At 43.8% G+C, this 14,832-nt stretch overlaps 1 protein-coding gene across 1 annotated transcript; it reads right to left on the reverse strand.

Annotated features, from left to right (window-relative positions):
• Positions 1-9,333: 9,333 nt before the first annotated feature.
• On the reverse strand, positions 9,334-14,499 carry LOC123090082 (proline-rich receptor-like protein kinase PERK10). The gene is made up of 4 exons (XM_044511545.1): positions 14,177-14,499; positions 10,155-10,295; positions 9,860-10,082; positions 9,334-9,391 (listed from the first exon to the last, which is right to left on the reverse strand). Exons 1-4 carry the CDS (start codon positions 14,497-14,499, stop codon positions 9,344-9,346), a joined length of 735 nt encoding a protein of 244 aa, XP_044367480.1. The 3' UTR covers positions 9,334-9,343.
• Positions 14,500-14,832: the final 333 nt, after the last annotated feature.

The raw sequence follows: 14,832 nt of genomic DNA on the forward strand, positions 1-14,832 counted from the left end.
CGCAAACTGTGAAACTCCTTCTTTTCTAGACTCATAGCACCATCAGACACACGTGCAGCACGGGAAGCTGTCTGAAACTGCACCCAAGTGATAGTAGTAATGGGATAAGTGACCAAGTAGTTGTCCCACCAAGCTGCGGCAGGACCCTCCAACAAATGCGAGGCAAACCTCACCCTCTCTGCATTTGTGCATCCAACCGTATTCAGGTTCTTATTGACTGCACGAAGCAGATCATCAGCCACAATACACTCAGGGGAACTGGAGAACCTCTGAAGATTCAACCTCAAGAACCTGGTAAGCATATCCATAGGTGGCGGTGGCGGCGGATTGTTGTTGTTATTGTTGTTGTTTCTTCTGAGTAAGCAACTGGATCAACTGAGCATGTCCCTGAAGCAACTGCTGCTTGTATGGCGGTACGTGATACGTCTTCGTCGTATCTATAATTTTCGATTATTCCATGCCAATATTCTTCAACTTTCATATAATTTTGGCAACTTTTTATACTATTTTTTGGGACTAACATATTGATCCAGTGCCCAGTGCCAGTTCCTATTTGTTGCATGTTTTATGTTTCGCAGAAACCCAATATAAAACGGAATCCAGACGAGATAAAAATGGACGGAGAATTATTTTGGAATATTTGGGATTTTCCAGAGGAAGAATCAACACGAAACGGTGTCCGGGGTGGCCACGAGACAGGGGGGCGCCCCCTCCCCCCTGGGCGGGCCCTAGAATCTCGTGGGCCACTCTCCCGTAAGCCGATGTACCCTCTACTTGAACATGGTGCTTTATGCTTCATATTATTATCCAATGATGTGTTGCCATCCTATGATGTCTGAGTAGATTTCCATTGTCCTATCTGTGATTGATGAATTGCTATGATTGGTTTGAGTTGCATGTTTTATTATTGGTGCTGTCCTATGGTGCCCTCCGTGTCGCGCAAGCGTGAGGGATTCCCGCTGTAGGGTGTTGCAATGCGTTCATGATTCGCTTATAGTGGGTTGCGTGAGTGACTGAAACACAAAGCCGAGTAAGGGGATTGTTGCGTATGGGATAAAGGGGACTTGATGCTTTAATGCTATGGTTGGGTTTTACCTTAATGAATCTTTAGTAGTTGAGGATGCTTGCTAGAGTTCCAATCATAAGTGCATATGATCCAAGTAGATAAAGTATGTTAGCTTATGCCTCTCCCTCAAATAGAATTGTAATAGTGATTACCGGTCTAGTAACGTAGTCAATTGCTTAGGGACAATTTCACAACTCCTACCACCACTTTTCCACACTTGCTATATTTACTTTATTGCATCTTTATCTAAACAGCCCCTACTTTTTATTTATGTCTTCTCTATTATCTTGCAAACCTATCCAACAACACCTACAAAGTACTTCTAGTTTCATACTTGTTCTAGGTAAAGCGAACGTCAAGCGTGCGTAGAGTCGTATCAGTGGCTGATAGGACTTGAGAGAGTATTTGTTCTACCTTTAGCTCCTCGTTGGGTTCGACACTCTTACTTATCGAAAGGGGCTGCAACTATCCCGTATACTTGCGGGTTATCAAGACCTTTTTCTGGCGCCGTTGCCGGGGAGTCATAGCGTGGGGTGAATATTCTCGTGTGTGCTTGTTTGCTTTATCACTAAGTAATTTTTATTTGTTGTTCTTAGTTGTTTTCTATCTTTAGCTATGGGTAGGAAACACAAAATACCAAAACAATTAGTTGTACCTACTGAACCAATGGTTGAAGAACCACTCAAGATCTATCACACTCCTGAAGCTTTTTACTTGGATCATCTTCGATCCCTTTGTGATCGTGCTGAAACCCCCACTAGTTTAGTTGAGGGCAAATCTTTAGATGAGCATGCTTGTTTTGTGCAACACCGTATATCTGAAAAAGGGAAACTATTATGGGATCAAATTCAACGTTTGCAATGCTATGCTTGGAATTTATGTGAAATATATGAGTTTACTTGTTGTTCTGAAGACCCTAAGAAACACCTACCCTATCAATGCTTGTTTAGTGATAATGGAATCGTATCTTCGTATGCTAAGGGTGTTTACAATTACTATGATGTTCAACAAATTGAAGATTTTGTTGCTTTTAAAGGTGCTTATGAGATTGCCTCTTTGATTGAAAAGTATGATGCTACTCTTTACAAATCTGAAATTTTTGCCATATTTCAATATTGTTATGATAATTATGCTTCTAATGCCTATGTTAAACCATATATTAATTGAGGACTTCTCCGTTGTCCAAGAAGAGACTAATATTTTGCAGGAAGCTATGGAAGAAGAAATTAATGAAACTGTGAGCTCATTGGATGAAAAAGATGATGAGGAGAGCGAAGAACAAAAGAAGGAAGAACGGATTAGCTACCCGTGCCCACCTTCTAATGAGAGTAACTCTTCAATTCATACATTGTTTAATTCCCCTTCGTGCTTACCGAAGGATGATTGCTATGATCCCGTTAATTCTCTTGAAATATCCCTTTTTGATGATGCATGCTATGCTTGTGGCCAAGATGCCAATATGAATTATAATTATGGAGATGAACTTGCTAGAGTTCCTTATGTTAAACATGAAATTGTTGCTATTGCACCCATGCATGATAGTCCTATTATCCTTTTGAATTCTCCCTACTACACTATATCGGAGAAGTTTGTGCTTATTAAGGATTATATTGATGGGTTGCCTTTTACCATTGCACATGATGATTTTGATGAATATAATATGCATGTGCTTGCTGCTCCTACTTGCAATTATTATGAGAGGGGAACTACATCTCCGCCTCTTTATGTTTCCAACAAGATAGAATTGGAAGAAACTGCTTATACTATGCATTGGCCTTTACTTGGTGTGCATGAATTGTTCTTTTATGACATGCCGATGCATAGGAAGAGAGTTAGACTTCGTTGTTGCATGATATATGTTACTTTGTGCTCACTACTAAATTACAAATCATTGTTAATTAAAATTGGCTTTGATATACCTTGGGATCCGGGTGGATTCATTACTTGAGCACTAAATGCCTAGCTTAATGGCTTTAAAGAAAGCGTTGCCAGGGAGACAACCCGGAAGTTTTAGAGAGTCATTTATTTCTGTTGAGTGCTTTCATATATATTAAAAACAAAAAAATAAAGAGGGGAACCCTAAAACTTTTCAAAAAGGAAAATGAAAGTGAGAAAGACAAGCATTGTTGAAGTGGGAGCTAGCCTTGAACTTTGTTCATGCTCACATAAACTTTGTGAATCTTTACTACAGAAACTTTTCAACAAAAATAATTATCCCCTTGTATATTTCCATTGTATTATAAAAATAATGTGCTAAGGTTTGCCTTTAGGATGTTTACAATGCTTGTTGGTTTGTACGGTGCAGGACAGAAACTTTGGCTGTAGTGCGCAATTTTACATTTTTAACTGGAACATCAATTGGTTCTGATTCCTTTTGAACTGTCTTTCCATACAACTTTTTTATTTGTCCTAATTTTTGTAGAATTTTTGGGGTATCAGAAGTATGGTGGATGTTCAGATTGCTATAGAATGTTCTGTTTTTGACAGATTCTGTTTTTGATGCATAGTTTGCTTGTTTTGATGAAACTATCAATTTATATTAGTGGATTAGGCCATGGAAAAGCTATATTACAGTAGACAAAATGCAAAAACAAGATATTAATTGGTTTGCAACAGTACTTAGAGTGGTGATTTGCTTTATTATACTAACGGGTCTTACTGAGTTTTCTGTTGAAGTTTTGTGTGGATGAAGTGTCCAATCGAGGATGTCTCGATATGAGGAAAAGGAAGAGAGGCAAGAGCTCAAGCTTGGGGATGCCCGAGGCACCCCAAGTAAATATTCAAGGAGACTCAAGCGTCTAAGCTTGGGGATGCCCCGGAAGGCATCCCCTCTTTCTTCAACAAGTATCGGTATGTTTTCGAATTCGTTTCGTTCATGCATTATGTGCAAGTCTTGGAGCATCTTTTGCATTTAGTTTTCACTTTTCTTTTATGCACCATGCTGGTATGAGATAGTCCTTGGTTGATTTATAGAATGCTCATTGCACTTCACTTAAATCTTTTGAGTATGGCTTTATAGAATGCTTCATGTGCTTCACTTATATCATTTGAAGTTTGGATTGCCTGTTTCTCATCACATAGAAAACCGCCATTTGTAGAATGCTCTTTTGCTTCACTTATACTTGTTAGAGCGTGGGCATATCTTTTGTAGAAAGAATTAAACTCTCTTGCTTCACTTATATCTATTTAGAGAGATGACAGGAATTGGTCATTCACATGGTTAGTCATAAAATCCTACATAAACTTGTAGATCGCTGAATATGATATGTTTGATTCCTTGCAATAGTTTTGCGATATAAAGATGGTGATATTAGAGTCATGCTAGTGGGTGGTTGTGGATTGTAGAGACACTTGTGTTGAGGTTTGCAAGTCCCGTAGCATGCACGTATGGTAACCGTTGTGTGACAAATTTGAAGCATGGGGTGTTTCTTTGATTGTCTTCCTTATGAGTGGCGGTCGGGGACGAGCGATGGTCTTTTCCTACCAATCTATCCCCCTAGGGGCATGCGTAGTAGTACTTTGCTTCGAGGGCTAATAAACTTTTGCAATAAGTATATGAGTTCTTTATGACTAATGTGAGTCCATGGATTATACGCACTTTTACCTTTCCATCATTGCTAGCCTCTTCGGTACCGTGCATTGCCCTTTCTCACCTCGAGAGTTGGTGCAAACTTCGCCGGTGCATCCAAACCCCGTGATATGATATGCTCTATCACACATAAGCCTCATTATATCTTCCTTAAAACAGCCACCATACCTACCTATCATGGCATTTCCATAGCCATTCCGAGATATATTGCCATGCAACTTTCATCATCATCATATACATGACTTGAGCATTCATTGTCATATTGCTTTGCATGATCGTAAGATAGCTAGCATGATGTTTTCATGGCTTGTCCGTTTTTTGATGTCATTGCTACGCTAGATCATTGCACATCCCGGTACACCGCCGGAAGCATTCATATAGAGTCATATCTTTGTTCTAGTATCGAGTTGTAATATCGATTTGTAAGTAAATAAAAGTGTGATGATCATCATTATAGAACATTTCCCCATAAAAAAGAAAAAAGAAAAAAGGAAAGGCCAAAGAAGCCTAAATAAAAAAGGGGGCCAAAGAAGCCCACCCAAAAATAAAAAAAAAAAAGAAAAAAAGAAAAAGAAAAGGGGCAATGTTACTATCCTTTTTCCACACTTGTGCTTCAGAGTAGCACCATGTTCTTCATATAGAGAGTCTCCTATGTTATCACTTTCATATACTAGTGGGAATTTTCATTATAGAACTTGGCTTGTATATTCCAACGATGGGCTTCCTCAAATGCCCTAGGTCTTCATGAGCAAGCAAGTTCGATGCACACCCACTTAGTTTCTTTTGTTGAGCTTTCATACACTTATAGCTCTTAGTGCATCCGTTGCATGGTAATACCTACTCCTCACATTGACATCAATTGATGGGCATCTCCATAGCCCGTTGATTAGCCGCGTCGATGTGAGACTTTCTCCTTTTTTGTCTTCTCCACATAACCTCCATCATTATATTCTATTCCACCTATAGTGCTATATCCATGGCTTGCGCTCATGTATTGCGTGAGGGTTGAAAAAGCTGAAGCGCGTTAAAAAGTATGAACCAATTGCTCGGCTTGTCATCGGGGTTGTGCATGATGGGGGCATTTTGTGTGACGAAAATGAAGCATGGCCAAACTATATGATTTTGTAGGGATAAGCTTGCTTTGGCCTTGTTGTTTTGAAAAGACATGATTGCTTTATTGGTACGCTCGAAGTATTATTGTTTTTATGTCAAATGATAGACTATTGCTTTGAATCACTCGTGTCTTAATATTCATGCCATGATTAGACATATGATCAAGATTATGCTAGGTAGAATTCCACATCAAAAATTATCTTTTTTTATCATTTACCTACTCGAGGACGAGCAGGAATTAAGCTTGGGGATGCTGATACGTCTCCGTCGTATCTATAATTTTTGATTGTTCCATGCCAATATTCTTCAACTTTCATATACTTTTGGCAACTTTTTATACTATTTTTGGGACTAACATATTGATCCAGTGCCCAATGTCAGTTCCTCTTCGTTGCATGTTTTATGTTTCGCAGAAACCCAATATCAAACGGAATTCAAACGAGATAAAAATGTACGGAGAATTATTTTGGAATATTTGGGATTTTCCGGAGGAAGAATCAACGCGAAACGGTGTCCGGGGTGGCCACGAGACAGGGGGGCGCGCCCTCCCCCCTGGGCGCGCCCTGGACTCTCGTGGGCCACCCGTAAGGCGGTTGACGCTCTTCTTTTGCCGCAAGAAAGCTAATTTTACGAGGAAAATCTGGGCGAAAGATTCACCCCAATCGGAGTTACGGATCTCCAGATATAAAAGAAACGGTGAAGGGGCAGAATTTGAGAACGCAGAAACAGAGAGATAGATCCAATCTCGGAGGGGCTCTCGCCCCTCCCACGCCATGGGAGCCAAGGACCAGAGGGGAAACCCTTCTCCCATCTAGGGAGAAGGTCAAGGAAGAAGAAGAAGAAGGGGGGCTCTCTCTCCCCCTTGCTTCCGGTGGTGCCGGAACGCCGCCGGGGGCCATCATCATCACCGCGATCTTCACGAACACCTCCAGCATCTTCACCAACATCTCCATCTCCTTCCCCCATATATATTCAGTGGTCCACTCTCCCACAACCCGCTGTACCCTCTACTTGAACATGGTGCTTTATGCTTCATATTATTATCCAATGATGTGTTACCATCCTATGATGTCTGAGTAGATTTCCATTGTCCTATCGGTGATTGATGAATTGCTATGATTGGTTTGAGTAGCATGTTTTATTATTGGTGTTGTCCTATGGTGCCCTCCGTGTCGCGCAAGCGTGAGGGATTCCCGCTGTAGGGTGTTGCAATGCGTTCATGATTCGCTTATAGTGGGTTGCGTGAGTGACTGAAACACAAACCCAAGTAAGGGGATTGTTGTGTATGGGATAAAGGGGACTTGATGCTTTAATGCTATGGTTGGGTTTTACCTTAATGAATCTTTAGTAGTTGGGGATGCTTGCTAGAGTTCCAATCATAAGTGCATATGATCCAAGTAGAGAAAGTATGTTAGCTTATGCCTCTCCCTCAAATAGAATTGTAATAGTGATTACCGGTCTAGTAACATAGTCAATTGCTTAGGGACAATTTCACAACTCCTACCACCACTTTTCCACACTCGCTATATTTACTTTATTGCATCTTTATCTAAACAGCCCCTACTTTTTATTTACGTGTTCTTTATTATCTTGCAAACCTATCCAACAACACCTACAAAGTACTTCTAGTTTCATACTTGTTCTAGGTAAAGCGAACGCCAAGCGTGCGTAGAGTCGTGTCAGTGGCCGATAGGACTTGAGAGAGTATTTGTTCTACCTTTAGCTCCTCATTGGGTTCGACACTCTTACTTATCGAAATAGGCTACAACTATCCCGTATACTTGCGGGTTATCAGTACATCATTGCCATTGTTGTCTCCTCCTGCAACAGTGCGTCTAGTGTCATGCCTCGGCGACATATGGTGGGCAAGCATATATGAGTAATAGATATAATAGGGCCAAAAGCTATGTATATATAAATATATCCTACCCATATGCATAATATGATCAAGCCAACAAAACACAACAACGAATAACACCAACAAACAAACAACAAACAATATGATAATATTATATATGTATAGTCGAATAAATTTGACAAGATATAATTTAACAAACTAACTACCAATCAAGCAAACAATCTAGTATCTTCATACCACGAAAGTGGGCATAATCAGATACACTAACATGATAACGTTGCAATATAAAACAAGCATGAATGGTGGTCTCAGCACTAGTTCCTACTTAACTGTTCAAGATACTTGAGGGGGCTAACTAATAAACAACAAGAGGTATAATTAGTTGACAAAATATTTTTCACCACTATGGCTTTTCTAATCCATTTTCTAGGGTCATATCCTACAGTCAACACACTGCTCTGATGCCATCTATAACAACCAAACCTCGAAGGATTTGAGTCTGTGTGCTTACCGTGCTAGTCCCTAGATCGAACTTGCTAGCGCACATAGTATAGATGAATACCAGAATAGCAAGTGCATCATTTATTACAACGTATGATCCAGAGTATATAAAATAAAACAATCTGTGTAGCACATGGCTAGATTTATTCAATCAAACAGCGGAAAGTAGCAGAAAAATAATGATGAGTCCCATCATAGCCTACTGGTTATGCTGAGTGCAGACTCGTGACCCTAACGATACCTTACTCTTCGTCTGAATATCCTGCAACATGAGACATTGCAGCCATATAGGTCAATACTTTGAATGTATTGGCAAGTTACACAGGAGTAGTAATATAGCAGACCTACATGTATATGCATAGTACAACAAAAGGAAGGCTTGAGGGTTTATTTTTGTAGAAAGCTGATTTTATCCTCATAACTACCTAATAGTCAAATTTTTATTTAGTTCTTTTATTACTACAATTAAATACACAAGGTTGAGTTGGCAAAAATCAACTCCAACCTACCGTTTTATTAAGTTTTCCCACAAATATTATTAAGTGTCACATCTGTCAAGATCATTCAACAACTATAATGGCATAGTGGCTCATATTTTCCCATAACCGGGGGCACGACTCACCATGATTAGTTTTAATACTCTGCATAGTTTAGTACGCTTTACCCACTGGACCCAACCCGAAGATTGAGACGAAGTCTTTTAGAAGCAGTCCCCTAGTCCCAACAGGAGGCCCATCCCAACTATTATATCTACATCTGCTGGCACATCTGGGTAAGGGTTCCACAACTGATCAGCTAAGCCAGAGCCCATTTAGCCAGTGGCTGTACATGGAAGCTACTAGTCACTAAGTCTATCTGATCTTTTTGAGCCTGGGCGGCCGTCCACTTACATTCAGAGGGTATAAATCATGATGTTCTTCAAACCACCCATCAATACCAGTTCCGCCTAGAGGTGATTTAAATCTCGAGTTACTACTCTAGTTTATATATATATATATAATCCTCACATAAGCTCAATGAATTCATGAGCCACCCCCGTCTACAAAGCATAGCAAACTATAACTACCACGATTTGAAAAGACGGGAAGATAGCAACATCATATTGCAAAATAATACAGTAATCCTATACATGCATATATTCATAGTGTGATATAACTACATACATAGAAAACAATAGGTAAAGGATGATCAACATGTAACTTGCTTTGGTCCTGGTTCAAAAAGTCACACTCCTGACAATAGCTCGTGTCGCACTCCGGACAATCTACATGTTTCACACAATTCAACAAATCAATCACCAGAATACAAATAGAACAAAATTAAACCAACAGCAAGAAAATCATTTCAAAACCCAACAACAGTAGCATAACAACACCTAATTTGCACTACAGTCACAACGCAAAAAGAATCACTCGATTCCGATAAACGGTTTAAAAATTATGGCCTCTGGAAGGTTTGATTCAAATTCGCACGAATTCAAATTTGAAAAGTGCAAACATGTGAGACTTTGGTACTGTGATAAAGTACTGGTCTTTGTGAGTGCATAGGAAAAAGAAGCACCTAAATTGGATATATAGACTAAAAGATATAGGTAAAAGAATTTTGGATGAAAAATCTGAAAAAGACAAAAGAACAACAGAAACCTCCTGGTCTGTCTACTGTGTGGTTCCTGTAGCGCTGCCATGTGTTTGTGCCCGATTGGACAAGAACTCCTGCGTGCACGTGTGCTTACCAGAAGCAGAGGAAGCGGCAGTGGCGGGTCGGGCATTGGCGGCGGCGGCTCTCCGGTGGCTCCCGGATGAAGGTGAGGGGCTGGGTGGGTACGACGGATAGTAGCGGAGGTGGTGCTGGTGTTTGACGGCGGCGGGGCTCCCTCGAACGGCGGTGGTGACGAAGTGAACTGCGGCTGCTCCGGCGACGGCAGACGAGTTCGTACCTCTCCCTCTGCTGCGTTTCTAGCCACAAGAAGGTGTCAGTGAGGTGCGGCTGCGAGAGGGAGCAAGCGGAGCGGCTGGGTGAGCTCTTACGGTGACAGAACGGATCGACGAATGGCGGTGGTCTCGAGCTCCTCTAGCGAGATCCAAATCTCCTGCGGAGGCTGTATGGTCAAGGGAAAGTGGGGGAAGGGCCTCGGTAGGGTTGCGCAGGGGTTTGGCTCGCGTGCGGCGCTCTTGGAGGTCACGGGATTGAGTAGGGCGCCCGGGTCGCGTCAGGTTCGGCCTCAGCGTGCGTGCAACGCGGCTGCTTCCGGCTCGGGGTGGAAGAAAGTGGCGCGGGGCCCGCTGGTCAGTGGCTGAAGGCGATGGCGGGCTGGGTGCAGCGCGGCGTTGCTGGCTGCTGTATACCACTTCGCGGCTGGGCTGCGGCTAGGTGAGCCGCTAGGCCGCGGGCGGCTGTGGTAAGTGGGCCCCGGCTGCGCAGCGCTGTGTAGCTGGGTTTCTTTTTTTAAAACAAAAACCACAGAAACAAAATAACTACAATAAAACATACATCAGAATAATTCTAGGAAAAAAATCCTTAGACACGCAGTAAAAATAATACTACTAATATAATCTATTGGAATACTAGTTCCACAACTAATGCAATTTTGGAAAATAGTTTTTATGCAATAGGCCACACAAAACAACAATAAAACAGTCAAATAAAAATACTAGAACATAACAGATGAACTAGAAATAATATTCTGGCCATTATGAACATTTTTAAATACAGGGGAGAAGTCATGTTATCTTCACTCCAATAAATTGCCTTTAGTTGCATAATGAAAAGAATATTGCAGAATAGCAAATAATGCATGGAAAATATGATATGCATATGTATGATCTAATAACATCCTAATGTAGGAAAGTTGGGATGTTACAGAGGGGGCACTCGACGGCGACTGTCGGCGCTACAGGGCGTGCTCAGGAGAGTACGACCCGTCCGCCTAGGTTCGCCGCGGGTGCAGAGAAGGTTGGGTGCAAGCGCACCAACTGCTGTGGTGGGCGAGGCCGAAGGTGATTACGTGGCTTGGCACTACGACCACATGGAGGAGAGAAAGGAGTGGGGAGAGCTCCATGATGACGATGGTGATGCTCCCAAATCAAGAGGTGGGGGAGAAGGGGGGCTGGGTGGCTCAAATTCGGGCAGAGGCCACCGACGACACGTCAGCCATGGAGATGGATGGAGGGCACGAGTGGAGGTTCAGGTTGGTCAGGGGGGTCTCTGGGAGGGAGGAGGTAAGGAGAGAGTGAAGGGGCTCCAGAGGGAGCATGGGGCGGCCTTATACGCTGAGGCCACGGCTCACCATGGACAAGGCCTATGGGTGGTTGCGATGACGGCTCAGTCGACCAAGAGAGAGGGCAAGGGGCTTTCTGCAGCATTTGTGGGGGTGGTGTAGGGGTCAGAGAAGGGAGAGAGAGAGCGGGAAGAGCTCGAGGGGGTCCCTGGCATGGGCGTGTGCATTGGCCGACCCGGGCGGCGTCTTGCGCGTGTCGCAGGGGGTGAAAGAGAGAGCAAGAGAGGAGGGGGCCGACGCGGTTGTCGTGTTGCGGACATCGAGGCCCTCGACTGGCGCGGGGGTGGCCCGAGGTGGTTGGGGACGTGGCGTCAACGGTCGGGAGCATGGTAGTGTGCTCTAGAGCGCGTCTTTGGCCGGCACGGGCGTGACTTTTGCGGAGTGGGCATGACCACTTGCATCTAGGAGCTTTAGGAGGGACTAAATAATGTGAAAGTGCCCTCGGATGCCCTGGAAAGCTTCTGGGGAAACGAAGGGGTTGAGAAACAGGGGGAATGTTGTTGTCTTGAGAGGGGAAAAGGGCACCCCCAATCCTTGAACCCAAGACTTTGCAACTTGCAATCGAGGTAGAGGGTGACCCAGAAATGATGTGATAAAAGTTGGAGCTGAAGGAGAATCCATTTGGTGCCCCAATTATTGATCACAAAATAAGGTGTTTGATGTTGGTTTGGATAGTTGCACTCATCTTCTGCTTGTGCCACCTGACAGGGGTGTTGGCCATGATCATGAGATAACGTGGTATTTTCAGCTTATTCGGGGAAACTTGCCAATGTAACTATTTCAAACCCTAGAAACGAGCAGAAACTGTTTTGGTAATATTTCATCAAGTTAACTTGTTCTTCTTGATGCACCACTTGGCCTAGATGGAAGATTAGACCATTTAAGCAGGTATACCAAGTTTGAGAAAATTTGAACATGTTTGGTAGTGCAAAGTTGTCCCAACTTGGAAATGGGCAGAAAGGGATTTGAGAGGGTTTGATGGGGTTATCCTGTTCTCCAAGACATGAGAATTGGCAATATCATCAATTAGAGCATTTGTGACAAGGTAGATTTTTCCTGACTTAATGGAGAATAACTCCTTTCTAAATATTTTGAAAGCTTGAAATATCCCGAAAGGGACTTTGAGGTATTTCACCAATATTTTGAACATGATCATGTGATGAAACTCTTATATATGGGCGATATAAGTCCACTGAGTCTCCCTAATTTTTGTAAAATATTTATGAAATATTAAAATAATTTCAACCTATTAAAGACCATTTCTGGCCTTAAGAAAACACTTTTAAATAAAATACAAAAATAACTTTTAAAATAATATTTTTGTGGTTTGATGGTGTCCTACAGCTAATAGGAGACAGGCATAATTTTTCAAAGATTTTTCACACCCTAAATTAAGCACTTGTAGTTCAAGTCTCAATTCAGGGGGTTTTGGAAAACCTAATTTAGAAAATACTTTTGGCCAAAATATTTTTGCAAGAAAATACTTTTATGTCCTATACACATGGCATGATCATTGGGTAGAGTTTTAGGTCAATGAGAGGAAGTATAAAAGTTGCAGGACTTATTTGATTTTGAGCACTTACAAATAACAAACAAAAATCCAAATCAAAGCAGAAACAAAATCAACACAAAAGTTTTTGTTGGATCAAATTTTTATGCCAAAATAATCCGAATTGTTGTGGCATGAAAATTAGGTTGTGACAGACCTACCCCCTTACAAGAATCTCCTCCCCGAGGTTCCTAAACTAGGTTTTAAATAGATACGAGAATTCGGATCTAAGGTAGTCTTCGCGTTCCCATGTTGCTTCTGCCTCGAGTGTGGTTGCTCCACTGGACCTTGAAGTACTTGATAGTGCAGCTTCATGTATGACGTTCCACCTCATCCAAGATACGAATTGGTTTCTCGCGGTAGGTCAGATTAGGCTGAAGGTCAATGGCTTAGTGATCTATGTCCTTGTAGAGATAGGGCTTGTCATGAATTTGGAGACACTCCTGGAGTTGTGAAACGGGGAAAACATTTTGCACATCGGGTATTTTTTGTAACGCCTCGAATTCGATGCGCCAGGTGTCTGCCAGTTATTCATCGGTGTTGCCATGTCATTTGCTTGCGTGTTGCATTTTATCATGTCATCGTGTGCATCTCATTTTGCATACGTGTTCGTCTCATGCATCCGAGCATTTTCCCCGTTGTCCATTTTGCATTCCGACACTCCTATGTCCTCCGACACCCCCTTTTACCTCGTTTCGTGAGTGGCCGAAATTTTTTCTCGGAATGGGCGAAACTTGGCATGCGGTCTTATTATAGTGTAGACAGAGAGCCTGTCAAGTTTCGTCGCATTCGGAGCTCGTTTGATTGCCCAACCGTTAAACATATCGCGGTACCGCTGGCGGTACTTTCGTAGGACGTTTTCGGTCTCCGAAAACCCTTGCCGGGCTGCCATCTTCCCTCTCTTCTCAGCCAATGGCCTTCTGCACAACCCACCTAAGACCCCCCCCCCCTCCGCTTTGGACCGTCGATCGAGATCCGATGCCCGAAAACAGATGATAACCCCCCTCCTCTAGTCCCCTTTCCCTATATAATCTCCTTCCCCTTCCATTTTGGAACCCGAACCTCCCTCCACCTACCTCTAGCCTCCCCCTCGGGATCCCTGCAGTTGCCAGCCGCCGTTCCCCTCCATTTCCGCGCCTCTCTAGCCCCTACGCGACACTTGGCGACTCCCCACAGGCGCGCCGCCACCCAGCCGTCGCCCCTGGCCACTCTAGGCGCGCCACCTGTCCCGCACGTCCCCCTCCAGCGCCTTCCCCGCCGTCGGCCCGCTCCAACCCGCGCGGGGCCCTTTGAAGCCCGTCGAGGCCCAGGTCGGCCCGACCCCGCCCGCAAGCACCCGCGGCTGCCCGCCTCCGCCGCCGCCAGGCAACCTCGCCGCCCGAGATCTCCCTCGGCCCCGTCGTCTGCCCGCCGGCGCCTCTTCCGTGCCGGTCCTGCCGCCGTCCCGGTGAGTCGCGCTGCCCCTGCTCCTTCCTCCTTCTTTCCTCCCTGTCTCACCTCCCTCTCTCTGCCCGCCCCTGCAAGGGACCACCGCCGCCGCCGCCATGGATGGCCGCCTCCGGCCGTGAAGCCCCGCCGCGCCGGTGCCCTGTCGGCCCCGAATTCTGGCGGATCCGCCCCCCCGCGCCCAGATCCGCCCATCCCCATCGAGGGTGCCTCTCCCTCGACCTCTGCCGTTGTCCCCATCGTCTCCGGCAACATTCCGGCGAGATCCACGCGGCCGTTTAATTTTCTAAGAGGGTAATATTTTGCTAAGTCCCAAAGATTTCACGATATGTTGCTCCATTCATCATGCCATAACTCTCTGTCCGCTGCTCCATTTTGTGTGTGTAATATGTCAAATTGTTCATCAGGAGATGCTCTACATTTCATTCCATTG

This window comes from Triticum aestivum, chromosome 4B (assembly GCF_018294505.1).
Source record: "Triticum aestivum cultivar Chinese Spring chromosome 4B, IWGSC CS RefSeq v2.1, whole genome shotgun sequence".
NCBI lineage: Eukaryota > Viridiplantae > Streptophyta > Magnoliopsida > Poales > Poaceae > Triticum > Triticum aestivum.

Bases quoted from the DNA above. Each gene is read 5' to 3' on its own strand.
- LOC123090082 (XM_044511545.1), bottom strand. From the start codon at position 14,499: ATGGCGGCGGCGGCGGTGGTCCCTTGCAGGGGCGGGCAGAGAGAGGGA. The intron at 10,083-10,154 runs GTAAGAGCTCAC...TCTTGTGGCTAG, and splicing joins CGTCGATCCGTTCTGTCACC to AAACGCAGCAGAGGGAGAGG. The intron at 9,392-9,859 runs GTAAGCACACGT...TGAAACATGTAG, and splicing joins TGCCGCTTCCTCTGCTTCTG to ATTGTCCGGAGTGCGACACG.